General features: G+C 45.1%; 10 protein-coding genes and 1 non-coding gene across 11 annotated transcripts; 7 read left to right on the top strand and 4 right to left on the bottom strand.

Annotated features, from left to right (window-relative positions):
- Positions 1–391: 391 nt before the first annotated feature.
- Positions 392–1,030, top strand: I203_101511 (uncharacterized protein; the record flags this gene model as incomplete). Its single annotated transcript, XM_065516899.1, has 2 exons — positions 392–658; positions 872–1,030. The coding sequence occupies 2 exons, from the start codon at positions 392–394 to the stop codon at positions 1,028–1,030; spliced, it is 426 nt and encodes a 141-aa protein (XP_065373717.1).
- A 405-nt stretch (positions 1,031–1,435) lies between these two features.
- On the bottom strand, positions 1,436–3,241 carry I203_101510 (uncharacterized protein; the record flags this gene model as incomplete). The annotated part of the gene is made up of 6 exons (XM_019148836.1): positions 1,436–1,570; positions 1,706–2,077; positions 2,142–2,271; positions 2,342–2,490; positions 2,573–2,661; positions 2,728–3,241. The coding sequence occupies 6 exons, from the start codon at positions 3,239–3,241 to the stop codon at positions 1,436–1,438; spliced, it is 1,389 nt and encodes a 462-aa protein (XP_019001855.1).
- Positions 3,242–3,663: 422 nt separating this feature from the next.
- I203_101509 (farnesyl-diphosphate farnesyltransferase) lies at positions 3,664–5,829 on the top strand (the record flags this gene model as incomplete). The annotated part of the gene is made up of 8 exons (XM_019148835.2): positions 3,664–3,691; positions 3,753–3,766; positions 3,838–4,023; positions 4,134–4,342; positions 4,448–5,030; positions 5,112–5,237; positions 5,343–5,717; positions 5,809–5,829. 8 exons carry the CDS (start codon positions 3,664–3,666, stop codon positions 5,827–5,829), a joined length of 1,542 nt encoding a protein of 513 aa, XP_019001854.2.
- Positions 5,830–6,347: 518 nt separating this feature from the next.
- Positions 6,348–10,105, top strand: I203_101508 (uncharacterized protein; the record flags this gene model as incomplete). The annotated part of the gene is made up of 14 exons (XM_019148834.1): positions 6,348–6,710; positions 6,876–7,196; positions 7,276–7,408; positions 7,482–7,691; positions 7,771–8,009; positions 8,082–8,223; positions 8,282–8,341; positions 8,393–8,529; positions 8,586–8,721; positions 8,778–8,791; positions 8,849–8,951; positions 9,013–9,046; positions 9,115–9,421; positions 9,488–10,105. The coding sequence occupies 14 exons, from the start codon at positions 6,348–6,350 to the stop codon at positions 10,103–10,105; spliced, it is 2,817 nt and encodes a 938-aa protein (XP_019001853.1).
- Positions 10,106–10,380: 275 nt separating this feature from the next.
- Positions 10,381–12,467, bottom strand: I203_101507 (uncharacterized protein; the record flags this gene model as incomplete). The annotated part of the gene is made up of 6 exons (XM_019148833.1): positions 10,381–10,542; positions 10,604–10,720; positions 10,782–11,186; positions 11,250–11,480; positions 11,541–11,655; positions 11,740–12,467. 6 exons carry the CDS (start codon positions 12,465–12,467, stop codon positions 10,381–10,383), a joined length of 1,758 nt encoding a protein of 585 aa, XP_019001852.1.
- Positions 12,468–12,865: 398 nt separating this feature from the next.
- On the top strand, positions 12,866–13,360 carry I203_101506 (uncharacterized protein; the record flags this gene model as incomplete). Its single annotated transcript, XM_019148832.1, has 3 exons — positions 12,866–12,953; positions 13,021–13,111; positions 13,201–13,360. The coding sequence occupies 3 exons, from the start codon at positions 12,866–12,868 to the stop codon at positions 13,358–13,360; spliced, it is 339 nt and encodes a 112-aa protein (XP_019001851.1).
- A 195-nt stretch (positions 13,361–13,555) lies between these two features.
- Positions 13,556–13,825, bottom strand: I203_101505 (uncharacterized protein; the record flags this gene model as incomplete). Its single annotated transcript, XM_019148831.1, has 1 exon — positions 13,556–13,825. The coding sequence occupies one exon, from the start codon at positions 13,823–13,825 to the stop codon at positions 13,556–13,558; it is 270 nt and encodes an 89-aa protein (XP_019001850.1).
- A 563-nt stretch (positions 13,826–14,388) lies between these two features.
- On the bottom strand, positions 14,389–15,087 carry I203_101504 (uncharacterized protein; the record flags this gene model as incomplete). Its single annotated transcript, XM_019148830.1, has 2 exons — positions 14,389–14,681; positions 14,838–15,087. 2 exons carry the CDS (start codon positions 15,085–15,087, stop codon positions 14,389–14,391), a joined length of 543 nt encoding a protein of 180 aa, XP_019001849.1.
- Positions 15,088–15,644: 557 nt separating this feature from the next.
- On the top strand, positions 15,645–15,732 carry I203_101503. Its single transcript has one exon. It is a non-coding gene; the product is annotated as a tRNA-Lys (tRNA).
- Positions 15,733–16,206: 474 nt separating this feature from the next.
- On the top strand, positions 16,207–16,629 carry I203_101502 (uncharacterized protein; the record flags this gene model as incomplete). Its single annotated transcript, XM_019148829.1, has 1 exon — positions 16,207–16,629. The coding sequence occupies one exon, from the start codon at positions 16,207–16,209 to the stop codon at positions 16,627–16,629; it is 423 nt and encodes a 140-aa protein (XP_019001848.1).
- A 1,254-nt stretch (positions 16,630–17,883) lies between these two features.
- Positions 17,884–25,083, top strand: I203_101501 (uncharacterized protein; the record flags this gene model as incomplete). Its single annotated transcript, XM_065516898.1, has 6 exons — positions 17,884–18,150; positions 18,219–19,199; positions 19,262–20,047; positions 20,097–23,039; positions 23,096–24,665; positions 24,740–25,083. 6 exons carry the CDS (start codon positions 17,884–17,886, stop codon positions 25,081–25,083), a joined length of 6,891 nt encoding a protein of 2,296 aa, XP_065373716.1.
- Positions 25,084–26,152: the final 1,069 nt, after the last annotated feature.

The following is a 26,152-nucleotide window of genomic DNA, read 5'->3' as shown; positions in this document are numbered from 1 at the left end:
AACATGAGATCTATGAATACATACACAGTACAATTAATCAGACTGCTTGCCAGGTCACCCCTCGCCCTTCGAGCGGATCAGGCAACATTGGTGCTACGCGTTCTCAGGTAATTGTCCTGTGATATACTTACTACATGCATCAGAAGACGCACAGGACAAGGAATTGGCATCCGTATAGTAGATGATCAGCGGTAATTTTTGGGCTGAAGCGTCTTCCACGTGGCAACACATCCATCAGCGGAATCAAATGTCCAGAGAGTCCGTCTCTTCACCAACTTTGGAATTTCTTCGAGCCTTTTTGAGCTGAACAGGTAACAAAGTATAACCTCCTAAAGACTCTATCAACAAAGATCCCATACGTTCATCTCTCAATCCACTCAAATTCACCGGAATGCGCCCTACCGTATCCTCACTAGCACGAATAGCCTCGAGAGGTAAACGCCCACCACCTCTTGGATCCATCACCGCTCCCTCTTCTTCTTCCTCTTCGAGATTATCGGCAATTCCCCAACCTACCGCATCTTCAAGTTCAAGTTCTGGCTCGACGCTGCGCGAAGAAGGATGGTATCATGTGAATAGGAGCGAAGGTGGGAAATTACCTGTTTATTCGAAAATTAGGAATGGTGGAGCTGTCACTACGATCATAAGGAAGGTTGATGTGAGTTTCGCATGTCCGATTGAATGTGATTTGAATTCGGCTGATTGTGAAAATGGATGATTTGGATGTAACAGGGTGATGTTAGAGTGAGTTTTATCTATAACGATCCATTCATCCCAATCTGTGGTTGGATATCGCACATCGAACAGCACAGTATTTCTGTTGTTGTGCTGAATGATACTGATCTGACTGATACATGTCATTCTGTCATAGACCCTCCAAAATCAACTTACATCCTACCTGGCCGATCTCCACATAGACCCATTCACGACATCACCCAAAGTCACCGTACGCCCCACAAACAATCACCTGCAGATCAAAGGTCATTGGGTAGATCAGGTGAAAGGTTATCTGGAAGGCAGGGGATTTTAAGAACTGTCTAGCTAGCGGTAGATCATATCGGAATGTATCTTATTACGACCATGCGGTATGTTTTGGGTACCAGGGTAGCATTAGAGGCCGACATTACCATCAGTTCTGCCAGGCTATAGATCAAGTCCAACGATCACGTTCGAATGAGTTAGAAAAATCCATATGATAAGGGAGAGTCTAGCATACATGTTCAAGATTGAAAGTTACTTCATAATGCATGCTACAACATTCACAGAAATCATATAAAAAATAGGTTACCTTTATCTTCTTGTAAAGGTGACCCACGTTTTCTTTTTTATTTTCACCTTCTGACCTAAATCAAGTGACTTGCCTATCAAGTATATGACAATATAACGTGTCTTCCTCCTCCCACTTCTCGCAACACAACCTGCAATGCGATCGGAATCACTTCCTACCAGCTTTCATCTGTCTAGCGAATTTGTTGAATTTCCTATTATCCATTTGTGCCCTAGATACATGTTGGATATCCTCTGCGAGATGTTGGGTTCGTGATTCTGGTGCAACGGTATATTGAATGTCCTAAACACAACAAAAGGACGTCAGTATGGTACGAGCAACGTTGACCACCGAATAAACCAGTATTCCGCAATGTGGCCAAATGATCATGACATAGTGGGAAGTTATGGATGATGACAATGACCCGATCAAACCCACCTTGACAATTTGCAACCTAGCTCCTTTCCTACCGGCATTTTCCGCCAAAGCTTTCTTGATATCGAATCTCTGAGCCTTCGTTCTCTGTTGCGATCCACCACCGAGCGACAGAGCTTGAGAATGTTGAGTTTGAGACAATTCAATTTCATCTCGTTCACGTCCTTGCGAATCGGAACCCAACGGAAGATCATCTTGAGTATCAATTTGTCTCGATCGATAGTTCGCTGGTCGTTTTATGATCGGTCTAGACCATGATTGGACCAATGCGTCTGCCTGTCGGTTAATAGCTGGAGTGACTCGTTTAGTCTTGGTGTAGAACAAGACGATGGGGCCTAGTCGACATTCTTTCAAGGTGGTAGTATCGAGATCCATCTGTGAGAATAACATTTATCAGCTTGACTGTCAGCGGATATACACAAATTTAAGCGGAACCTACCTTAGGTAGCACCTCGAAGATAGCTTTTTGAATACCGACGGAGGGTAAACTTCTATCGGGTAGAGGTTCTAACCATCTTTTGACAGCTTCCAAAACACCATTATCGACTATACTTTGCCAGAGTGTGGTGCTGACAAATTATGAACATCACATATCAATTACCCGAGAGCCAATTCTGAGTTCCTGGGACGGTCACTTACTTTCTCAATACACCCATGACTTCATCTAACATCGCTAATTTCGCTGTACCAGGTAATTTCTGTCTGTTGGCAGCTTCGTCCTTGTCTGCAGCGGATATCATCCTATCTCTCAAACGCGCGCAAATTTCATCATGATAGTTATCAACGATCTACAGCGTCAGTCTCATATCAGCATACCCTCTTGCGTAAGGAGAAAACGGTGGATATGCATTGGACCGCTGAATCACTCACATCCTCATCATCACCTTTTTTCTTCCTCCTCGTGACTTTTTGTTTCTTCCCGATATTATCGATTCTCTCTTCCAGTGCCATACGTCGTTCTGTATCATCTCGAAGGATGGTCAGCTCGATATCCATGCCGTATTATAACATATTAACAAACTCACGGGTAGCTTCATCATATACGGGTTGTTGTTCACCTTCTTCATCATCCTCATCAACGTCCACATCAGGATCATCTTCGCCCCTCTCTCTCCTTTTCCTATTGTTTTCCATCCTCTTCTTCTTTTTCCTCCTTCTCCTTCGCTCTTCATCATCTTCATCAACATCATCCTCATCTTCATCCACATCTACATCTTCGTCTTCTGCTTCTTCAGAAGTACGCTTGGTCTTTTTGAATTTGGGTATTTTCCCCGGTGAAGTTGCTGTGGGTGCTACGTACTCCCCTCCTTCTCCATCTTCATCTACATCGATATCTTGGTCTTGCTCATCGTCTTCCCCGCCAATATTCGTCTGAAGTGTACCATCCGCTCCTACGTCTGCTGGTCTCTCATCTTCGTCAACATCCACATCCACATCGGCATCAACAACTTCGTTCCCCACGTTGTTCTCTACGACTAAGTCTGATGGGTTCACTTCTTCTGCATCCAGGGCTGCTGGAGGTGGTGGTGAGGCGGACATCTTGCGTCGGTCCTATAATGATATGTAGAAGTGAAGGATACCAAATTGATGATTGCTTTTGCAGGTAATTGAACCTTGCTAGTTGGAATCTCGAGATCCAGTGGGATATGCTGTTTATATCACCCCCCACTTTGTGTTTGACAGGGCCAGTCGCGTGTCGTTCTCGTGGCTTTTTGTCTTCTACCCTGAGAGAGGGAGCTCAAGCCAAAGGATCGTATCACCCACCACACAACCATAACATCACCAGGCCACACCGAAACAATACATGTTACTCGTGCCGTACGATACACCTGTTAACACTGAACACAAGGACTCAGAGTATCTCATAGGAACCCTGTACTCACCCCGACTTCACCACTCCGACCTGGCATCTATCATTTTCTCGGCCTACCCTCTTGACCTCATAGTGCGAGTTATACAAAATGGGTATCGTAGACTATGCCATACTTGGTGAGCTCGCTTCAACGTATTTGATCCGACTGAGCGATGAAGCTGACAGGTGATGCATTAGGTGTCACTCATCCTGTATGTTTCCTCCCCCACAACAATCCTCATGTGCCCCTGCTGATTGATGTTTGGCGTGTTCCATCTTATAGATGGAGCTGCGTGCTCTGATAAATTTCGCCATATGGAAAGATTTCAGAGATATCAAAGCGGAAGATCAATGGCCTACGACGCATTATAATCGAGAGTCCATGAAGAAATGCTGGGAGTATTTGGATTTGACTTCGAGGAGTTTCGCTAGGGTCATCATGGAATTGGAGGGTGATTTAGCTAGAACCGTAAGTCACTCCAATGACACACGACATATTCTCCATCCCCGATCATCAACCATGCTAGATGGATGTATACTGAAATTCTCATGGATTCATTGCCTGTTTGTATTACTTAGGTCTGTATATTCTACCTTGTTTTGAGAGCACTGGACACCGTAGAGGACGACATGACCATCCCCAACTCGACGAAATTACCTTTATTGAAATCGCTCCACGAGAAATTGTATGAACCCGGATGGACTTTCCATGAATCAAAGGAAAAAGATAAGATCGTTTTGGAGGAGTTTGATAACATCCAATATGAATTTTCGGAATTAAAACCTGAGTAAGTATCCATCATCACTCGATATCCAAATCTGATATGGTTTAGTATCCAATGTCTAAATCGGAAGAAAATATGGGAAGCTGATCTGTTGGTGTCATTATACAGATACCAAGCAGTCATCGCCGATATCTGCAAGAAGATGGGTGCAGGTATGGCTGACTTCGCGGCATTAGCCACCCCCGAACAGCCAGTAGCAGAAGTAGACAGTATAGCAGATTACGATCTTTATTGTCATTACGTTGCCGGATTGGTCGGTGAAGGTCTATCAGGTTTATTCGCAGCTTCAGGAAAAGAAAGGGAGTTCATCAAAGATCAATTAACTTTATCAAACTCTATGGGACTGTTATTACAGAAAACCAATATTTTCAGGGATATCCATGAAGATGTAATTGAAGGAAGAGGATTTTGGCCTCGAGCAATCTGGTCAAAATACGGTTTCAACTCTATGAAAGAACTCATAGATCCTTCAAGAGAACAACAAGCTCTTTGGGCTTCGTCGGAAATGGTTTTAGACGCTTTGCGACACGCAACGGACGCTTTGGATTATATGACTTTACTTAAATGTCAAAGTGTGTTTAACTTTGTGGCTATACCTGCTGTTATGGCTATAGCTACGCTGGAGAGGACTTTTATGAATCCCAAGATATTCAAGGAGAATGTGAAGATCAGAAAAGGTGAGACTGTCAGGGTGAGTCTTTAGGATCTATCTTTCTTCAGTGCAAGTTGGGGATGCAAGGCAGTTGCTGATTACTTTGCTGTTTGCTGTTAGTTGATCCTCCGAGCGACCAACCCTCGAGACGTAGCGTACATTTTCAGAGAATACGCACGAAAGATCCACGCGAAAGTGAAGATAGAGGATCCCAATTTGTTGAAACTCAGTATAGCTTGTGGAAAGGTAAATAGACCCTCTCCTAGCGTGTCAAATCCTCAATAGCACTCTAGTCCTGAATCCGGTCATATAATCAGACGCTGATTTCGTGTATTTTGTACTCGAATTCAGATCGACCAATGGGCCGAACATCATTACCCCTCATTCATAAACATCTCTGCCTCCTCTGCCGGTGGACGAGCCAGCTCAGCAATCGACCCTGAAAGTACCGATGCTCGAGCTGCGCTTTTCATGAAACTGGCCAAAGATGCTCAAGAAAAAGCTCAAAGGGAGAAATCAGAAAAGTTCATGGCTGATTTAAAAGCTAGAGGGGTGATCAAGCAGAGAAGTCCAGAGGAGGAAGCTGCGATCAAAGCGAAATACGAAGAGATGGACAAACAGGGTGCTCCTTGGTTCATGATTGGTGCTGTCATCTTTGGAGTTTTGGCTTTGATGGGTGGATTAGGTTGGGGTGTTATTTGGTTCATCATGAAGATGTATCCTGATGTGAGTGGCTTGATATTTTATGTATGACTCGAGAATGTTACTGATGAGACTGGGTTGCTTTGTCTAGTAAAGTGATCTCATCGGTCGGTAGAGTGGGATCATGATGGAGTGAAGACTATTCTTTCCGTGACTATAAAATGGGAGTGGGTGGAGATGTAGCAATCCGAAGCGAGTTTTGATACAAGCTTAACACAAAAAGAAAGAGTCGATACTTTATCTTTGATCGATTGGGTTCGGGTGATGAAAGTGTTCTATACGTATGCGTTTATGGTATATACCCTTGGTCTGACTATGCATCGTCTATATATGTGTAGATTATACATTCTACCTGAGGATTGCGGCAGTATAGACAGATGTGTACCAGAGTGCCCGGTTGTGTAGAATCGACTGATACGCGCTTTGACCCTTTAGACCATTTCCACTCGTCACTTGGTTCATCCGTTGATCCTTTCGACGAATCGACTGTTATTATCATTGATCTCCACGTTGATATCGACACAGTCGCCGCTCGCCTCCTTCCTACCGCGGGCAGCAACGCGTCCAAACAGCTGGGCTGAAGCAGAGCCAGCGGTATTTCCCAAGAATCTCACCTCGAGTCATTGAACCTTGTAGACAGTCAACGTCAGAACAATGTTCGCAGCAGCTTCCAACTTATTCAACAAATCATCCTACCTATCCGCATACAATGTCCAGACCTCCTCCTCCTCCGCTTCTGCGGGTCCTTCTCCAAACTCATCTTCAAGTCACTTACCACTCCCCTCTTCTCCCATACCTGGCTCTTCTTCTTCTTCTTCTACTGCGGCAGGTGCAGGCACACAGGTAAAATCGTTCAATGTGGGATTATGGAAAGTCCTCGGCGGGTCGCACAAGACTACGGGAAAGGAAGTTAGTGTATGGATATTTGAAAAAAGGGTGTTGGATGGAGTCAAACCTTCTGTTAGCTTTGGGGGGATGGGTGGGAAGGATTGGGTCGTTGAGCAGTTGAAGAAGGAGGTGAGTCTTTATCAAGTGGGATACCAGATTCGATGGTTTGTCTTTCTTGATTCCTACTTCGTCTTCAATGAGACATGTGCTCTCATGATTCGCCTCCATGAAATCATACATGATCTGCTTGATGATGATATTGACATTGCTTCTTCCCATCTGCAACCCAACCAGGCCTCAGCACTTTCACGGCTCCGTCATCCCGATATTCTCCACATGGTCGAACCACTCGAAGAGTCCCGATCAGAGTTGACATTCATCACTGAACGAGTGACCGCCTCTCTTTCGTCCCTGTTCGCCTCGGCATCGTCAGCGAGTAAAACCAACCGAGGAGGTAGACCCCCTACAGCAGAAATAGGTGATCAAGTAGATTTGGACGAGGTGGAAATTCAGAAAGGGACATTACAAATCGCTAAAGCTCTTGGATTCTTGCATGAGAAGGGAAGAGACGTGCATTTGAATCTCGGTCCAGAAAGTGTCATCATAAATGCAAAGGTGAGCCGATGAGTTCAATTGGAAGTTTGGACACGTTGACACGATTGTGACTGACGTTTCTGCCGTTCTACTATCGCAGGGCGACTGGAAATTATCTGGTTTATCATTTATGACACCCCTCAATCAACCTGATGGATCGCCTACGAAATACGTATATCCAGAGGTAGATGCGAGATTACCTCCTCAGGTACAATGGAAATTGGATTATCTAGGTGAGCTTCCCCTGCTTCCTGCATCAACACAGGACCGCCGACTTTGATCGTTGACCCATCTTTCTTGATTCAGCACCTGAATACGCCCTTGATTCTCAATTGACACCTTCATCGGACCTATATTCACTCGGATGTTTGCTATTTGCTGTACATATGGGTGGTAAACCCCCTTTCCAGAATAGAGGTTCGATGCAGAGTCTTCGCCAGAATGCCGAAGGGTCTTTGGTGAGGAGGGAATGGATGAGTGGAAGTAAATGGGAGAGATGTAGCTCTGAACTGCGAGGTAAGTGTCTTCATTAGTAACAACGGTCACTTACCATCAAAAAGTAATCATGGCTAATGAAATTATGGCTTTTGAGTAGATCTTCTACCTCGACTGCTCACTCGACAACCTTCAACCAGGATATCACTCGCCTCTCTACCTTCGCACCCGTTCTTCTCTTCTTTAGCTATTTCCACTTTGAACTTCTTGGATCCTACTACGTTCGCTTCTAAACCCCGTGAAGAGAAGGCGACTTTCTTGAGGGGCTTAGTAAGGGTGTTACCAACGTTCTCAGAGAGATTGAGGAAAGGAAAGGTATTGCCTAGTCTACTAGAGGAGGTAAGCTCGTAGTCACGCATGCTGGTCAGTTACCAATTTCTCAGAGCTGACTGGGAGTGATTTATATGATAGATGAAAGATCCATATCTTCTGCCATTCATCTTGCCGAACGTTTTTGAGATTTCGAAAGGACTGAATAAAGATGAATTTGCGAATGTACTACCCAAATTACAGCCCTTGTTCGCTCTTAAGGATCCGCCTCAGAATATGCTCAGTGAGTCATTTCCCATCGATGAAAGTGTGTCAATTGCTGATCACATGCTTCGATGCAGCTCTGCTGGAACACCTATCATTGTTCGAAGAGAAGACGACTCCCCCAGTATTCAGAGAGAGTGAGTCGATGCTCCATGGACATACTAGGGTTTTCAGCTGAGCCAACTCAGATGTCATGCCGTTGATATACAACTCACTCGAATGTGAACATCTGCCGGTACAGGAAAAAGTGCTCAAGACTGTTCCTCATCTGTGTGAGATTTTGGATTATGGTACTGTTCAGAATGTTTTACTTGTCAAAGTAGCTGTAAGTGGACTCCTCCCAAGGTAGGGGCTCGAGCTGATGAAAGAACGAATTTATAGATACTGTTCACGAGAACTAGGATCTTATCAGTCAAAGTCCAAACTTTGGAATGTTTCACTTCGATGGTCAAGACGCTTGATAAAGCTACTTTGACCACCAAGTTGGTTCCGCTCTTAGCTAAGATCAAGACAAAGGGTGAGCTATGCCGTATCTTGCAAACGATGTGACGATTGCTGATACATCGTGTTTAGAACCTGCTGTGATGGTCAGTTGGAAGCTATCGCACCGCTCTGAGCTACTTAGCTAATATACCCATGTACAGATGGCCACATTGGCGGTACACGAAGCGATGGGAGCGAAAGTAGATCGTGAAGCTATTGCGACATTGGTCTTACCGCAGTTATGGGCGATGTCGATGGGTCCTTGTGAGTATGATCATCTGAATTCTCTCAATGTATGTCACTAACTTGTTATTTTGTTGTGCAGTACTGAATGCCGATCAATTCACTAAATTCATGACGTGAGTGACACATCTTCGGTTGTATCGACTTACCTGCTGTTGCTAATATGTTCATCGACCCCAAACAGTGTGGTCAAGACTCTCGGAGCCAGAGTCGAGCAAGAACACTCTCAGCACTTACGAGATGTACATCGCATAGAAGCTCAAACAGCTTCTCTTGCCGCTCAAAACTCTTTCTCTCTCAATGGAAGTAATTCAAACCTCGGTGGTGGAGCAGGAGGTGAGATGGATTTCGAGACTCTCGTTAGGGGAGGTTTAGGTTCAGCCGCTCCTTCGCCAAATCCTGTATTCTCCAATACGGTTGGAGCGACCGATCCGTGGGATGACGAAGGTTGGTTGAACGGTGATACCGATAATGCAGGTGTGGGTGCATTGGTAAGTCATAGCTTTTCACCTATCTTCGATAATCTCCATGCTGATATGTTGTTTGATTATTGGTAGTCAAACACTTTCCCAACTTTATCGGTGAACAACACTGGATCTTCCATACTCAATTCGCCTAATTTATCATCCGCGACCAGACAAAGTAGTAATCATGGTGTAGGATCATCCAGATTGAAAGCTCGTCCTGTCCCTTCATCAACATTCAACTCATCCGCCTTTGGATCTCCATCCCCTACCATCCAATCACCGCCTACCCTTCCTCCTTCCATACCTGCCCCTTCATCATCGTCTTTCACACCTTTACAACCTATGAAATCACCTTCTCTTACTCCTCAGAACAGATTCTCCCCTTCGATCAATAACGGTAGTGGTAACAGTAATGGACCAAATTACAATATCTCACTGACGCCTCAACCCTTGCAACCTCAATCGCAATCGCAAAATCCACTATCATTCATGTCTTCCCCTTCTTTATCTCAGCAGAACCATCAGCAGCAGCAGCAGCTCTCTTATCAGCCACAGCCTGCTCTTCAGCCTACAGTAAAGCCACCTCCGGGTTGGTCACCTGGTCTGATGCAGCCTTCCTCAGCACCGAAAGCGGTATGGGGCAAGAGTGCGAATGCAGGAGGAAGTGGGGGGAATTCAGATTGGGGTGATTTTGATCCGTTGAAATGATCAAAGAACATTGTATGCTATGTTGATGATAGTATTCTCACAAGATATTGTAATTCGGTTAGAGAGGATGAAAGGAGATGTTTACGAAACATTATGCATATGCTTATTAATGACTTGATTTTGTGTTACATATGGTATGAAATGCTGCGAAATTGACAATTGACGCAAGTCTGAGAATGTGAAAATGGTATGCCAATTCAAGACGAAAGAGGGGCAGCTACTTTTGATTGGTGTCCTTTTAACGTATGGTGAGTCAAAATTAGACATCAGGATGCCTATGTTGTTTCTTCAATTTCCGTAATTTTGTTCTTCTCATCTTCTTGTGCTTGGGCATCACCGGGATTCAGTTCGACTCCCTCCAGCATGTTATTGGCCACTAGGAATCGAATGGTCTGTGAGAGCTGTGAGATGGTATTTTGGATAGGGTTGGACAGTAACTGTCATCAAATTCAAATATGATAAGTCAAGCTCACATAAATAGGAAACTGAGATACTCACCGATCCTAACATGCTCGGTCTGGCGAAATGATTTTGTTTCTTACTATTTGTAGATTGAATTTGAGGTTGTCTAGAGTGTGAATTACCTCTGACATCGATAGATGTCGTATCCTCGTCCTTTCAATTAGCAGATCAGCTCAAATCGAAACTAGCCAATGGCAGGGGAAACACGACTTACGATCATATGTAAATTTCTACATTTATTACCGAATTTACAATTCCCATTCCTCTTGAAGAACTTGCATATCTCTTTTTTTCCTTTCGTTGATATGGGAGTATTCACTGCAGCTTGGTCCTGATTTGACGCAGCTTGGTCTTCGTCTTTCGAAATCGATTCATCTTCCGATGAGTCATTTTCTGAAGACGAATCACTTGAAGTAGTGCTACCACTACCACTGCTACTGTCGCTATCTGATTCGGCATCCGAGCTTGAGTCGATCGATTTACTTGATGAAGTAGGTGTATCATATCCCTCTAAAGCTGATAGAGCATTGATACTTGGCTTAGCACTTGATTGAGAGCTTTTTGGTTTGATGGAAGGTAGAGTGGTGATTTGACTCCAAGCTTGATCACCAGTTTCTGTCTTGGTTATCCCTGGATCCCCATGTCCAGGTTCAGGTTCAGGTAATCTCGTTCGTTCGTCCACTATCGTATGTCCGATATGCCCACCCCTACCTCTTCCTCGTCCTCTGCCTCTCGATCCTCTATCTATATCTATACCTCTACCTCTTCCCCTTCTTGTCCTTTCACCACCAGATTGATCATCGACATTTACGGGTCGACCCCATTCTTCAGCTAGAGAAGCGGCGTCCATCTTCTTCCGTTTACCTCGTGCGGGAATCTCCCCTCGAGCGATAGCCGCAGTCCTTTCTTCTTCCTACGAGCATACACATAGTCAGCTCAGCAGTCCAACGAGGAAGTTGGAATGGTGACATACCTTCTCTTGTATACGTTTCGCGCTTGGCCATTTAGCTTTTCTCTCCGCTATCCACTTTTCAATCTCCTCGGGCGTATTGAGCGTGATATTCGTACCTTGAATAGGTGGTGGTGGACTGATACCAGTATTGCAAATGGTCAATACCAAACTATAAGATATGATATGATACACTAATTTTGATAATAGATGGTTTACTCACCCTTTCCTCCTAGCATATCTCTCTTCTTCTTCACTCCTCTGTGGCATCTTTCCATTAACAAATATTAGATGTCTATCTTCTTCGTGAATCTGGACTTTCTCAGATGGTCCGACAAATTTACAACCGGGATGAGAACAGTTCCTCCACGTTCCTACACTCCCCTTTCCACTACCACTGGCACTACCACTACCAGGCCCGACTCCCGATGATTGTATAACTGAGCTAGCTTGCGATTTCGAGTTCGGACGCTGTCGTTTGGCAGGAGGTTGCGATTCAGCATAAGTAGACGAATAGGAATAACCACCGGAGTTTACTTGCGGCTGAGGTGGTTGGTGGAATAGCGCTTGAGCAGATAACTGATTGGACAACTGAGGGTATTGAGGATACTGAGGGTACGTAGGTTGGGAAGGCAAGAAAGAAGGATAACCACCTGAGATATTCGGCTGCTGATAACCTCCGCTACTTCCCATCATTCCATAGGAAGGAGGTTGAGGAAGTCCATATTGCGGATATCCACCTGTATAAGATGCCTGATTTGCATAAGGGTTGTAAGATAATGATGGATTTGCTTCACCTTGATATTGCTGTTGTTGCTGCTGGTTCTGATGAGGCCGACCTCTACGTTGGTTTTGACCGTGGGCTTGGGTAGGAGGACGAGGTTGAGATGGTCCTGCTTGAGGCGTAGCGGAGAAATTGGGCCGGGCGGGCAAACCGTGTGGGTTGTTCATATTGTATGAGCCCCTCTATCGATTTGGCTACCTACAGCTCATACTCTCTATCGCGATATAGATACAGCCAGATAAGTGATTGTAGAAGTCTTAACAGTCAACGCGATAGAGTAGATCAACCTCCATCTTCCCAAAAAATCTCTTCGAAAGAGAAATGATGATGTCATCGTTTATCCGATAGTCGAAAAGTTGGATTTGATGTTCGGCAAAAATCGCTTGGTGAGAGTGATCGAAAGTCTATGTTGTCCATCTATCAATCGCATATTTAGACGACAATAATAACCACGTATCAAGGACGGTCTGACTGGATCGCAAGGAAATCGGAGGGAATTGATATACAAAGAAGCTTTGTTATCCTACAGTTGCTTTATTCTCACCAGTAAACACTCTCGTTCAACATGGAAGCGCTATCACGGAGAGAAGATACCGAAGTACTGGAATCTGTCAAATCGGATGCTCTGAAAGTGTGTGACGACTACGTCAAAGGTGTGTCAAAGGTCAAATGATCTTGAAAGTTGAATTTTTGATCTAATCTAGTTTCATGATATTACAGCCTTCGCCGACTGCGCTACCGGACGAACATTTACATTACCTTTCGTGTGTAAAGATAAATTAGATGATATGCAGAATTGCATGAGAGAGTAGTGAGTTCCTCGTGTCTTGTCGTATCCTGAGCACATTCCTGGTAGTCAGGTATAGGGCAGTATGAGAGTGATGCTGACGACAAGATCAGTATGACACAGGATAGGATGGACGCTGCGAAATTAGATTACATAGCGAATCGATCGGAACATGGTCGTCAGGCTGTAGAGGCATTACGGAGGAGTCGTGCAGAGAGGTTGAGAAAGATGGCAGGGTTGAAGGAAGAGCCATCGGGAGCACAGAGGAAGTAGTGAACTTAGCACGATCTGTATGTAACATGTATCACTATTCATATTTCCGGGTTTGATACTTCATCATATCATTGGACGCCCGAGTTCAAAGATTGAATAAATCTTTCTGATATCACTAACAATATATCAATCGAAAGAGAGGTCTGTAAATTTGACAGAGAAATGTACTGATTGGACTCAGACATACCCACCCTCTCAAGGTTTTTTAGATTGAGGATATCTCTCTTGATCACCTCTTTCCCATGGCAATTCAGTCGCTGGTCCAAGTTCACCTTCGATTATCATATCGGGCGGTCCTCCGACCATCGTGCATATTTCAGGTTCAGCATCATCCTCGAACCATGGGGCTGCGAACTTTGGCCGATCATCGAGAGGAGGTGCACCGCTGTACCAATACATTGGGTCTACATCTTCCTCAATGTCAAATCCTATCGAGGTGACTATCAAGAACCTGTGTGAGTGCATGCTCGTGAGAGGTGATAAGTACAGAACTGGTGTGTGAGACATACCTTTTGTCCTGTGACTCTCTGTGCCGATGTTGGTCGATGGAGTTTTTCTAGATTCCACGCCGCCCTTGGAGCTATCTGTCTCTGCCTTGATATTACTAACAGTGGACTTTGTAGGTGTATCAGAAGAACTTTTTCATGTTGTCTGGGTGAGATGAGATTTGGTATCTTGAGCTGACATTCTGATCATGCGGAGTTAACGTTGATGTCGAACCAGGAAAGAAGGTAGCTTAATTGAATCATCCATCAGCGAATCCATAACTTTCTCTCAAACCGGTATTGCCGGTCCAAGTCTAAACTCCTTTAACAGTAGCTTCTGTCCAAATGGACGAAATCGCTTCTCGTTCTCAAATTTTCATTTATCTTGTTGATGCCATCAAAGGAGAGGCATCGCATAGACATATTGCGGTGCATGGTATCTACTCCCAGACTTTCTACCTACATCATCCGTATTCGATCTCCCTGTTATATCAGATAACAGAAATATATTAATACTTACTACTTAATCGTATGCCAAGGTACCTATTCACGTATACCACTTCTAGCATCTCTATGCCACCACTCCGGGGGTCGAATATCAATATCGTTATCCCCTATTTGATATTCGATCATCGTTTCCACCCAAGGATCATCCTGAGAATCAGGTATAGGTATACCCGTACTGGGCTCTTGATCGTACGGTAATTCATCTGTATAGAGTACACCTACGCTATCCCAATCGAATGATTCAAATGTCTCTTTGTCACAATCCGTTGGGGGGTTATCGGTGGATACAGAATATCCTTCGTCCCATTCGATAGACTGGATATCTGGGCCTAAGAGGAAATGCAGTGCAACATTGATATCAGTGATGAATGGTGAAAGAAGACGCCATTTTATCGTAGCATATCACAAGAAAAGCCAACACATGCTCTTCAACAGATTGGGAGTCTGTTTGAGCTACATATGGATTCATCCTCTATCGGACTTACCGCTGGCTGTGGGTTTTCGCCTGGTGACCCCCTTCGACCCCCCTTTCATCTTCACTGACTTCGTATCGGTAGTTGACTTGCACTCGCTTGACACGACACCAGGCTTCTTTGTTCTATCCCTCTTGCCATGAGACTGAGTATCCACTTCATTCCTCAGAGACTTCTCGACTAGTCTAGTGTTGGTGGCGCTGGATGATGTGATCCGTGGCATGGTGGAAGGAGTGTCCGCGGTCGAAGTTGAGGGCGACATGTTATCGTATAAATAGGGTTTCTTCGCGTATGAACGACTAAAACGCCAAAAGACTTCACAAGCTTTCAGCCTACAATTCTATATTTACACTTATATATGTTACCTTATTAGTGTGCTGATGTGTCCAAAGGTCAGAGAACCACAGAGTTGAGATTGAAAAAAATGTGACAAAATCTCAGACGATTCTCGGTTCTACCTACTTACATACTTCCTTTAACCCTTGAGCTCATACTTCTTTTTTTAAATCGAGTGGACCCGGGTTCATAAAAGAGGAAATATTGGTAAATGCCTCGTCTGTAACTTGCGTTATAGCACTTAGGATGGTGCATCACTCAGACGTAATGAGTATATCATTATAGCATCATTGCATTCTAGCAATTACCAATTGGCAATCTGTAAGGACCAGCTCGAATGATTCTTATGAAGACTAATGCATGTGTTTTGGCAGCGAAGTAAGCCTTTTCCAGCACAAACAAACAGAAACAATTAACAATTGATGCAAGATAAGGGATGAAACGGTCTTGATCACAGCAAAGCGTCGCCAAAATCATTCAACAGCCCTTGTAGCTCAATGGCTAGAGCATGCGACTTTTACGTGATTCTTCACATATCGCAAGGCTGTGGGTTCGAGCCCCACCAAGGGCTTATGTTTTTGGTTGGACACCCGTCCAACACTGCTTTTTAAGCACCCCTGCTTGCATTGATCGAATGTGCCACTTTATGCTATTGACGGGGAGCATGGTTTTCATCTTTCGTACTATCCTATGCTGACTCGTATATCTATATTGACTTGCATATCCCAACGATGGATGTATGTCTTCGCGACGAAGAGCTGTCGTATCCAGGGTAGCTGCAATCCGCTCTGTTCTGAACACCACGAAGAGTGAAGAATTTGTTAATGCCCCTGATGATCTGTGCACTGCGAAGATCATTTTGATCGTTTTCCCCTCTAAACATGTGTTTGTGCAGCAGCTTTTCCTTCCACATGCAGATTGTTATCTTTGCATCTGGTTTTTTTCCTTCTTCCCGATATGCTATCATACAATCGAGATCGCGTTGACTCTCTTACTTGCCCTGTTGACCGCACATGAATGTACTTTCGAAGAAACCGACTCCAGCATGCTCGATGATCATCCCAGACCATCAAGGTCATTCACCTCGTGCTCTTCTTCCTTCGCATTTCGGACCGAAAGAGGTGATAAATCAACACAATCACAACCACCCTGCGCTCCTATCATCACCCCTCACTCCTACAACAGGACAGCCGGATCCTCACCAAGACAGAGGTCTGGTTCTAAGAGATTCTATTCCCAACACGTCAAAAGAGCGAGGAAAGGAAGGCAAACTCGATTCCGAGCTCATACGCGAACATGTACCTCATGTATCGTTCCTACTACCGATCAGTTGAAGGATTGGGGTTTAGTGGAAGGTGTGATTAGACCGGATGAGAAGAAAGCGGTGTATCACACAGTGTATAAGCACGTGGAACAGGAACAGAAGAAGAAGTTTGAAAAGGATTTGAAGGAAGGAAAAATATGGTAAAGGCAAGTCTTCCTCCCTCGTACTTAAGCGGGGTATAAAGAGAGCTGATACCATTGACGCATGGCTGAATGATAATATGGACATCCAGACTATTGCGAGGGATATCCATGCAGAGGAGACATTCGATACTGCCCAAAATTACAAAAATGGTTTTATACGAGAAGCTGTGTGAAACACCATGGTTTGTCTGCTCAATATATTTGTAAGCCATACCATGAAGGAGTGAAAATCGATGTCAAAGCCGGACGACCCAATCCAGAGGTCGACATATCCAGTAACGCCGTAGCTCCAGAGGATGTTCATGCAGATAGGAAAACAAAGGTTCTGGAAAAAGCGATCTGGAGGGAGAAACAGATTAGTGCTAGGTTGTTAGATGAAGTGGAGCGCTTTAGGACAGACATCGAACACATGGTAAAGAAACTGAGGTTGTCGGAACAAACGAGAAGATCAGTTGAATTGGATAACGTCAACTTGAAAATCCGATTAGAAAAGCTTCATTCAGAACTTGAGGCGAAGGATAGAAATCGGCCCGAGATCAACATGGGTCAAGCTATGTACGATTGGAAGGGATCGATAGATTGTTGTCTGAGTTGATCAATGATGATAACTGAATGGGATCTGTCATTACCCCCTCTTGTTTTCCGAGTCCGAGTCCCGAGTCCCGAGTCCCGAGTCCCGAGTCATCATTCTTCTCGCTGAGCAGCTGTGTATGTATGTACTTGTATCTATAAGGATGGATTTGATGTCTGTGCATCGTGGGACCTGTTTTATGCACGGTGAGAGATGACGTACTGGCAGTGACTGTACTCAGGGCGGAGATTCAACCAGCTGCAAACGCCACATTCAACCCTCGACCAGGCAGCTGCATGTGGTGGTATCGGCAATATGATTATCAGCGGTTATAACTCCGCCGTGCGAGCAGGGCGTTGGTATGCATGAGTTGGTTGCACTCTGCTCTGCTAACTGGCATCTCCAGTCACATTTCACAACTTGTTGTCGCATCCTTCACCATCAACATTATTATCATTCACTCCATATCCCTAGCATCACCATCACACCAGCAAAGTCACATCGACTCAACTCATCCATCCACCAAGCGCCAAGGCTCAGTCGTGCTCAATTGCTCTCGATCCATCCCGTGACGTGTTCCTCCCTTCCAACATTGATGGGCGGGGATGAACATCTAACAATCAATAAAAATCAGATACCCCCATATACCCTTTCCAATCCTTATCAAAGAGTGATATATCGCCCATGTCAATCCCTCCTCCCGGACTGGGAGGTGGGGTCAACAGGACCGGTCCGCCGCCGGGATTCGGTGGTGGTAATGTTGGAGTGACACATTCGCCAGTCAGCGATGCGAGCGGAACAGCATCTAATGCCGCTAGTACAGGTGCTGGCGCGGGCGGAAGAAGAGATGGTCAAGGCGGTCCTGCAGTCATCATCAGGGCTCAGATAGTGTTCTTGTTGACTACTTTCACGGAAGATAACTTTGATAAAATGTCTACCGAGATCAGAACAGTAAGTCTGCCATCCCAATTGTGTCGTAACCGAAGATTTGTAAACACTGATGTCCATCCTCAATTTAGCTCGCATCATCCAATGGACCTGAAATGTACCATCACTTCCTCCGAAGAGCTGTTGCCGTTGCAAATCCCATCCTCCAAACTCTTATTCAACATTCCCAACAATATAAGGACGATCCTGCCGCCCCGCCTCCTCAACTTCCTACAACAGGTCAAGCAGCTCTGGTCTGGCGACTGCTAGTGACAGAAGCCATCAGAGCCGCTAGAGATGTTCAATTAGCACCACACTTCTCTTTCATCATGTTATCGCCAGCACAGAGCACACCATTACCGCTACCATCTCTTAGACTATTCAATTTACCTCCGGCAATGTTATTCTCCCTCTCAGCATACACACTCGCATCGCCGCACGTGTTCCCACCAGCTCATGCATCCTTCGCAGTCTTCCACGCTATCTTGTCACAAACATTTCAACCTACCATGGAACTGTTACGATCACCCGGCGTGCCCTTCTGGACTATGGTAGCTATCCCAGGGAGAGAACCTTTCACCGACGACCTAACTTTACAAGAAGCTAGAACCTTGATACTCGCTTTATTCCCTCGCTCTCAATCGTCATCCGGTGGCACTTCTACCTCCAGACCTGCGACTCCGACTAACCCCACTTCACCCCATTCATCACCTCTCAACTCGATGCAACGTCAAACCCTCGTCGGATCGCTGACAGTCAAATTCTCTTCTCCCGCTATCATCTTACAAACCCTTTCAGCTTTATCGCCCGGTGGACCTCCAAGGTCACCAGGTGCCATTCCACTGGAAGATGTCCTCTTCGAATTGGGCGAAAACCTCACTCAAGACGAAGGTACTGTAGAAGCGGTTGTGGGTAGATGGTGGGGTCCTTATCTCTTAGAAGGATTGTCGCATGAAGAGCAACGCAAGCAAGTCACAGAAGAAGCATGTCATGTAGTCCATGGATTATGTGAGGGATTGCGAATGGGTCGTCAGGTCGATTTGCACGGCGTCATCAAGGGAATGTCAGCGATAGTGAGTGCGAAAGTGCTTAAATGCCCGTCGCAACACGACATTAAGCTGATCTCACATTTTAGCCATCCATATCATGGCCTGACGTGGTCAAATCTTTCGACTCGCCTCTGACACTTGCCGCCTATCAAACGTCTATACCCCTTATCATCTGTCTGATTTATGTTCCCCCTCAAGCACCTATACCTCCTCTCGCTGGATTATTGCCTGCTTCTCTGGATGCTCCAACTTGGGAGAACATGTCATCTCTCCTTTCAGTCCTCTCCCTTCTTACGATTCTACCTCCCGACGCTATGCCCATTTTCACGATGCCTTCTGCGCCTTCCCCTCAATCATACGCTCGTATAGTCAATCCTCCAACCTCCGACTCACAATTGAGCAAGACAGCTCGTCAACAGGCCAATGATCTTCAGGGTGCTGGTCTTTGGAATACATTGGGTCTCATTCAAGTCTTAGTGAATGCCTGTGGTCTCGCTGAGACGGATCATCCCTCAGAAAGAGAGAGAGAAGAAAGAGCCGACATCGGAAGAAGAGCTACGGATATGCTCGAGAGTGCTGCTAAGTTGGCTCCGGAACTCGTATTACTGGCGTTGGAAAAGCTACCTGTGAGTCTGATCCGTTGCAACAAAGCTGACAATCAGAAACCTTTGCCTCCCTCTGTGGCCAATATGCACACCCGTCTTCTCGCTGTCTATCTTTCCTCAGCAGCAAACGCGATGACATCTTCAGCTCTTGTCTTCCATCAGATGTGGCAAGCTGGTCCCGAAGGTCTGCTATCAGTGTTGTTAGAATTCTACGGCGAGGATGAGAATAATCTCGGAAGAATCGTGGAGATAGCTACAGAGCTCAAGGTATGTATTCACCTTCTCCTAATTAGTATTTCACTGACTTTCTTCGCAGATTCTTCATAAGTTACTTGCCTCTGAGAACCTGCACTTCACTCTCGATGTCGCTGCTCTCGCTTCAAACAAGGATCTTCTAGACCTGGAGAAATGGCTTGCCGATGGTATAGAGGTTAAAGGTGAAGAATTCTTAGAAGCGATCTTTGATTTCGTAGAACACAAGATCCGTCTCGAACAAGATCACCAGCATGCTCCAGAATCCGCGCCTCCCCTTCTCTACACTCTCGGCACAAGCGTCTACTCCATCTTCATCCGAGTGGTCCGAAATGCTCCAAATCTATCTCGAGAAGATGTGTCTCGATTCAAACAACTCCGTACCGACATTCTCATTCTTCAGCCTCGTCTCCTTAACCTCAAACCCGGCAGCAAAGCAGAACAAGGTTTCTCAGAAGCCAAATTCCCTAAAGAAATTGTCGACAAAGTGGACGAGATGTATCAGCAGATGTATAGTGGTCAATTGAAACTGGATGATGTGATCGACGAGCTTAAGCGATGTCAGAAATCCGATGACCCGGTGAACCAAGATACATTCGCGCATGCTCTTCACTCTTTATTCGACGAATACAAATTTGTCAAATCCTATCCGCCCAAAGAGCTCACCATGACCGGTTTACTTTTCGGTGCCATCATCGATTACCGCTTAGTCAAGGATACACCTGCCTTCGTTGCGACTCGATATGTCCTTGATGCTTGTAAAACCCCACCTCACGAAGCTCTCTACCAATTCGGTATCAATGCTTTAAGCATATTGCGAAACTCTTTGGTGGATTTCCCTGGTTTATGTCGATCCTTACTCGAAATACCCGCTCTTCACGAATCTCATCCTGTGCTCATCAACGATATTCACCAAGCTTTGGTAGAACGAGAAGAATTAGACATGCAAGGTGGAGTCAAGCTTGCCTTCCCTGCTCTCAAATTGCCCATTTTGATCGAAGAAGGAGATGATGAATTCAGAGAACCTGAACCAAGGAAGAAGGATGCGTTCATGTTTATCATTAACCAAATCGCTCCTAGCAACTATGAAGCGAAAGCTCAAGATCTGGTTGGCATCTTCGAAAACCAATATTCTCGATGGTTCGCCCATTACTTCATCGACGTGCGAGTCAGTCTTGAGATGAACCGACACGATATCTACATGCAGCTCCTCGAGGCTCTTCATTCGCCAGTCTTCGAGAAACATGTTCTTTGGGAGACATACCGAAAAGCTCGAGATTTGCTCAATTCGGAAGCCACTATGAACTCAGCATCGGAAAGAACTACGCTCAAGACTGTTGCCAGTTGGTTAGGAAAGATCACTTTGGCCAGAAACAAGCCCATCAAGCTAAGAGAGTTGTCGGTCAAAGATCTGCTTATTCAAGGATTTGATACAAAGCGACTCATTGTTGCAATTCCTTTCGTTTGTAACCTCATTCTTTCTTGTAAAGATTCTATCGTCTTCCACACCCCCAATCCTTGGCTCATGGCGATCCTTCGACTCCTTGCTGAGTTCTATCACTTCGCTGAGCTCCGTCTCAACCTCAAATTCGAAATCGAAGTGCTGTTCAGCAAACTTGGTGTGGAGTTAGAATCAATCGAACCATCGAACCAGCTTCGACTACATGTGCCTCCTCCGCCACCTCAAGAGGAATTGCCGAACCGGCTCGATCTTGAATTGCAAAGAGCCACGAGCGAGATTATGAATGGTGGTCAAAGATTCGCGGAACTCCCTGGTAACGAAACTTACGCCCGAATGCAACAGCTTCAAACTGAACAGGCTGCTCAAGCTGCTCAGGACTCTATCAACAGGCGAGTAGACGAATTGATCGCTCAACTACCTCAATACCTCATCTTTAATCAGGATTACCCCATCTTTACCGCTCCTACCCTCAAACGAATTGTACATCATTCCATCGATCGAGCCATCCGGGAAATTATTGGTCCTGTCATTGAGCGATCTGTCACTATAGCCGGTATTTCCTCCCGAGACCTCATTCAGAAAGATTTCGGAATGGAAGGTGATGCGGTCAAGATGCGCTCAGCTGCCCATATGATGGTGCAGAACTTAGCTGGAAGCTTAGCTTTAGTCACTTGCAAAGAACCGCTCAGAACGAGTATGATCGGTAATATCAAGCAAATGTTAGAACAGAATGGTTATACGGAAGACTCCATGCCCGATGCTATGATCGCCGGAGTGGTAAACCAGAATCTAGATGTCGCTTGTTCAGTTCTCAAGAAAGCAGCTATGGAGAAAGCCGCTAAAGATATCGATGTCAATCTTGCTCCTCAATATGCTGCTAGAAAAGCTCACCAGAACTTGCGATCTCAAACTCCTTTCTGGGATGGCGCTTCGTTCGGCTTCGCTCTTTCGCACAATGCTCTCCCTGATCCCTTAAAGTTGCGACCTGGAGGCCTGACTCCCCAACAGTTCAGAGTCTACGAGGATTTCGGTGAACCCACTAGGATGATCAGTCACCCCACTCCGCCTGCCAATGGGGATTACCTTGTGGCTCAATATAGGGATCTCAACTTGAACGATGGACTGGTTCCTTCCGATATCAAGCGTGGTCCCTCACCAAGAGTCTTCAACCAAAACATCGTCGAAGGACCGGAATCTGTCGCTTCTCCGCAAGCCATCCCCCCTCAAACTAGCGTTGACAAGTTCCATGAACTCGCTTCTGAGATCGAGAAACTCCTGGCTCAGAGTTCCGCTTCCAACATCTCTGCTCTCCCAGCTGAACATGAGATCAGGAGTTTGATCCGAGGTGTCGTCATAATTGCGAACCAATCTGCAAACCGAGATTCGACGACTCTCACTATCGCTCAGAAGGTTGTTCAATTGCTTTACCGATCTAATGCCCAACTGTCGAGAGAAGTGTACGTATACTTGCTGCAGCAACTATGCGATTTGACACCTAAAGTCAGCAGAGAGGTCAAACAATGGTTGGTATATGCCGAGGATCCTGTAAGTTCTGCCATTTCTTGCGTGCTCATAACATATCTGCTGACTTGCATACATAGCGTAAATTCAATGTGCCAGTCACTGTCACTCTCATCCGAGCGCAATCTATCTCGGTACACGAGCTCGACGCTGCTTTAGCACAAGTGATCATTCGATCCTATGCCCAAGAGGTCATCGACTTCGTTGCTCAGCTTATCCGGGAATGCTCTATCTCTGAGAATGCCTTCATTCCTAGAACTGGCTTCGCCAACAGTTTAGCTGCTTTGCTCAAATCCCAAGAAGTAGGCCGAGCAACTCCCATCGCCGAAGCACTCCTTGACGAACTCCGAGGTGGTACCATCAAATCACCTGCGGTGCCTACTCCAGATGCCAAACCAGGTATTGATGGTAAGCTCCAAGAAAGGTTATCTCATTACTTCCTCGAATGGGTCCGAGTCTTCAGCACCAGCAAAAACGCCGAAGTCGCCTTTGTGCCCTACATTACATACCTTCAAAAGGAGGGCATTCTCAACGGTGAAGATATCTCATCAGCCTTCTACCGAACAGCCATCAACACCGCTGTTGACTTGGATACTGCAAAACTTCAGCAAGGGCTATTCTACGGTACGGATGCTTTAGCCAAGTTGATCGTACTTATCGTCAAGAACTACGGTGACAAGAGTGGGACAAGTAGCGTATCAAGAACAGTATACTACTACAACAAGATCATCACCATCATGTCTTACTCACTTGTCCAGAAGCAGCTTGAAATGGGAGAAGCATTCAGTCAAAGACCTTGGGCAAGGTTTTTCACCAGCATGTTGAGTGAACTTCAATCGATTGAATACAACTTGCCTGAAACCTATCTTGGATGCTTGAAGCATTTCGCCAACAACTTGGGTATCACTCAACCGACTTACGCGCCACGTTTCGCATTCGGTTGGATCTCCATCGTCTCTCATCGACTATTCATGCCTAAATTACTTCAAACCGCCAGAGATGATGGATGGCCAGAATATCATCGATGTGTCATGTGGTTACTCAGATTCTTGTCGCCATTCCTGCAAGCGAATGACCAGATGTCACCATCGTCAAGATCGATCTTCAAGGCTACTATCCGATTATTGGTCATTCTCATGCACGATTTCCCTGAATTCTTAGTGGAGTTCTACCATACTCTCTCTACTGCGATTCCACCTCATTGTGTTCAAATGAGAAATATCATTTTGGCTGCTTTCCCATCCACCGAAGCTCCCTTACCGGACCCATACAAGAGGTTGGATCAGTTAGTACCGGAAATGCAGAGATTCCCAATCGTTCGATCCGACTATATCGGCGCATTGACAGATGGTAACCTGAAATCCGCCATTGACCAGTATGTCCGATCGGGTATACCTGCGTTGCCATCGATCGTGAACGAGTTGAAGAACCGAATCGCCGTCAAGTCCCTCACTAATGGCCATAGCAATCAAGATGGTTCTTCAGGTTCGAACGTCACCTGGAATCATACTTTGCTACATGCCGCGGTATTCTACCTTGGTACCACTGCTGTAGCGAGAAGATATCAACAGACTGGTGTGGTCGATTTCGATGCGAAAGCTCCTGAGGTGGGAGTGTTGACTGGGCTGGCGCATGCGTTTGATGCTGAGGGTGAGTGCAATAAGTTCCTTCTTTGATATACATCGATATTTTGTTAGATTGCTAATTTTGTATTACCTCACTAGGTCAATACTACATGCTCAGCGTGATCGCAGATCAACTCCGATACCCCTCTGCTCACACGTCATTCTTCATTCATTTCATCCTATTCCTCTTCGGTACTTCATCGAGACCATCAGAGACTCAACCACCCTCAGCTATACCCGAAAGAATCGCCAGGATCTTACTTGAGAGAACCTTGGTCCAACGACCTCATCCTTGGGGATTGCTGGTCACGTTCATCGAGTTGCTCGATAATGAAGCGTATGGATTCTGGAAACAGCCTTTCGTAAGAGCTGAAGAGGAGGTGTATAGGTTGTTTGGACAGGTCAGAGGAAGTGTAGTCGCGAGAAGGGAATTACAGGTCTAATTAGTCCAATCACTAAATCGTGAGTATGCTTATCGCCCTTTTGGGACATTATTGGATGATATACTGATATCGTTGTTCATGTCTTCCAGCGAAAGCTTCAATTGAATTGCCTGTTTATAATCGACATTCCCCATCAATGTGAAGATAAGAAGAAAAGTCGTCAATAATGTAATTTTCCTGTTTCCTGTTTTCCTGTTTGTTCAATTAGGAGTACCCCCCAAAGATCCCAAGTACCTATATATCCAAAAGTTTCAAGTTACAATCTACTCAAAAGCATTCTTTCCCATCTCTCATCTTCTTTTTTCTTTTCCTTTAGAACATATATACCTTTATCGGACCAAACCTTCATCATGAAGAGGAAAGTTCGTAAAATGCGAGATTTCAAAGGATGTCCGACGGTTTTAATCAATTCATATGTACGATTTTTCCTTTTACTCAAGGTTTATCTTCTTCTTTCTTCAATTGTTTCATATCATATCATTTTTTCCTTATCTACTTTCTTATACATAAAAATGACGAGGACAACACCAGTCGATAGTCATATCAATTTCATTTAATTTTCTCTTCTACTTTTTATTTAGGTTGACTTGAATTACATAGAAATATGGATGGAAAGAGAGAAATGATCATTTTATTTATTAAGATTATATACAGTCCGAGATTAGTACGAGTACGAGTTATTTGTGTGATGATATGAGATATGAGAGTATCTATGATGCTTCTAGTCGTTTCAACACTGCTTACCGACAGGTGGTGGCGACTTTCATTTCAGGTTGCTATCTGCGATTGGTATCATTTTATGGCTCAAACTGTCTTGACCATCTTTCTCAATCGTCTGAGCTCCACTAGCTCATATTGTACGGCCTCGATAAATTCTTCCTACTAGCATCATGCATACACGGACGGGTACATCGTTCTCTGTACTAAAATGATTTCAGCACACAGTAAAGAAAAGCCACTAGATTACTGGAGATTTGCCACTCAACCAAGATTTGATTCCGCTGTTAGCACTCGACCAAACACACTTTCCCATTTCCATAAACCCATCTTGATCTTCGCACTTATACTC

This window comes from Kwoniella mangroviensis (genome assembly GCF_000507465.2).
Source record: "Kwoniella mangroviensis CBS 8507 chromosome 1 map unlocalized Ctg01, whole genome shotgun sequence".
In the NCBI taxonomy this organism is placed as follows: Eukaryota; Fungi; Basidiomycota; class Tremellomycetes; order Tremellales; family Cryptococcaceae; genus Kwoniella; species Kwoniella mangrovensis.
Note: the sequence above shows the minus strand (reverse complement) of the source record. Positions and strands in the feature narration are given on the sequence as shown.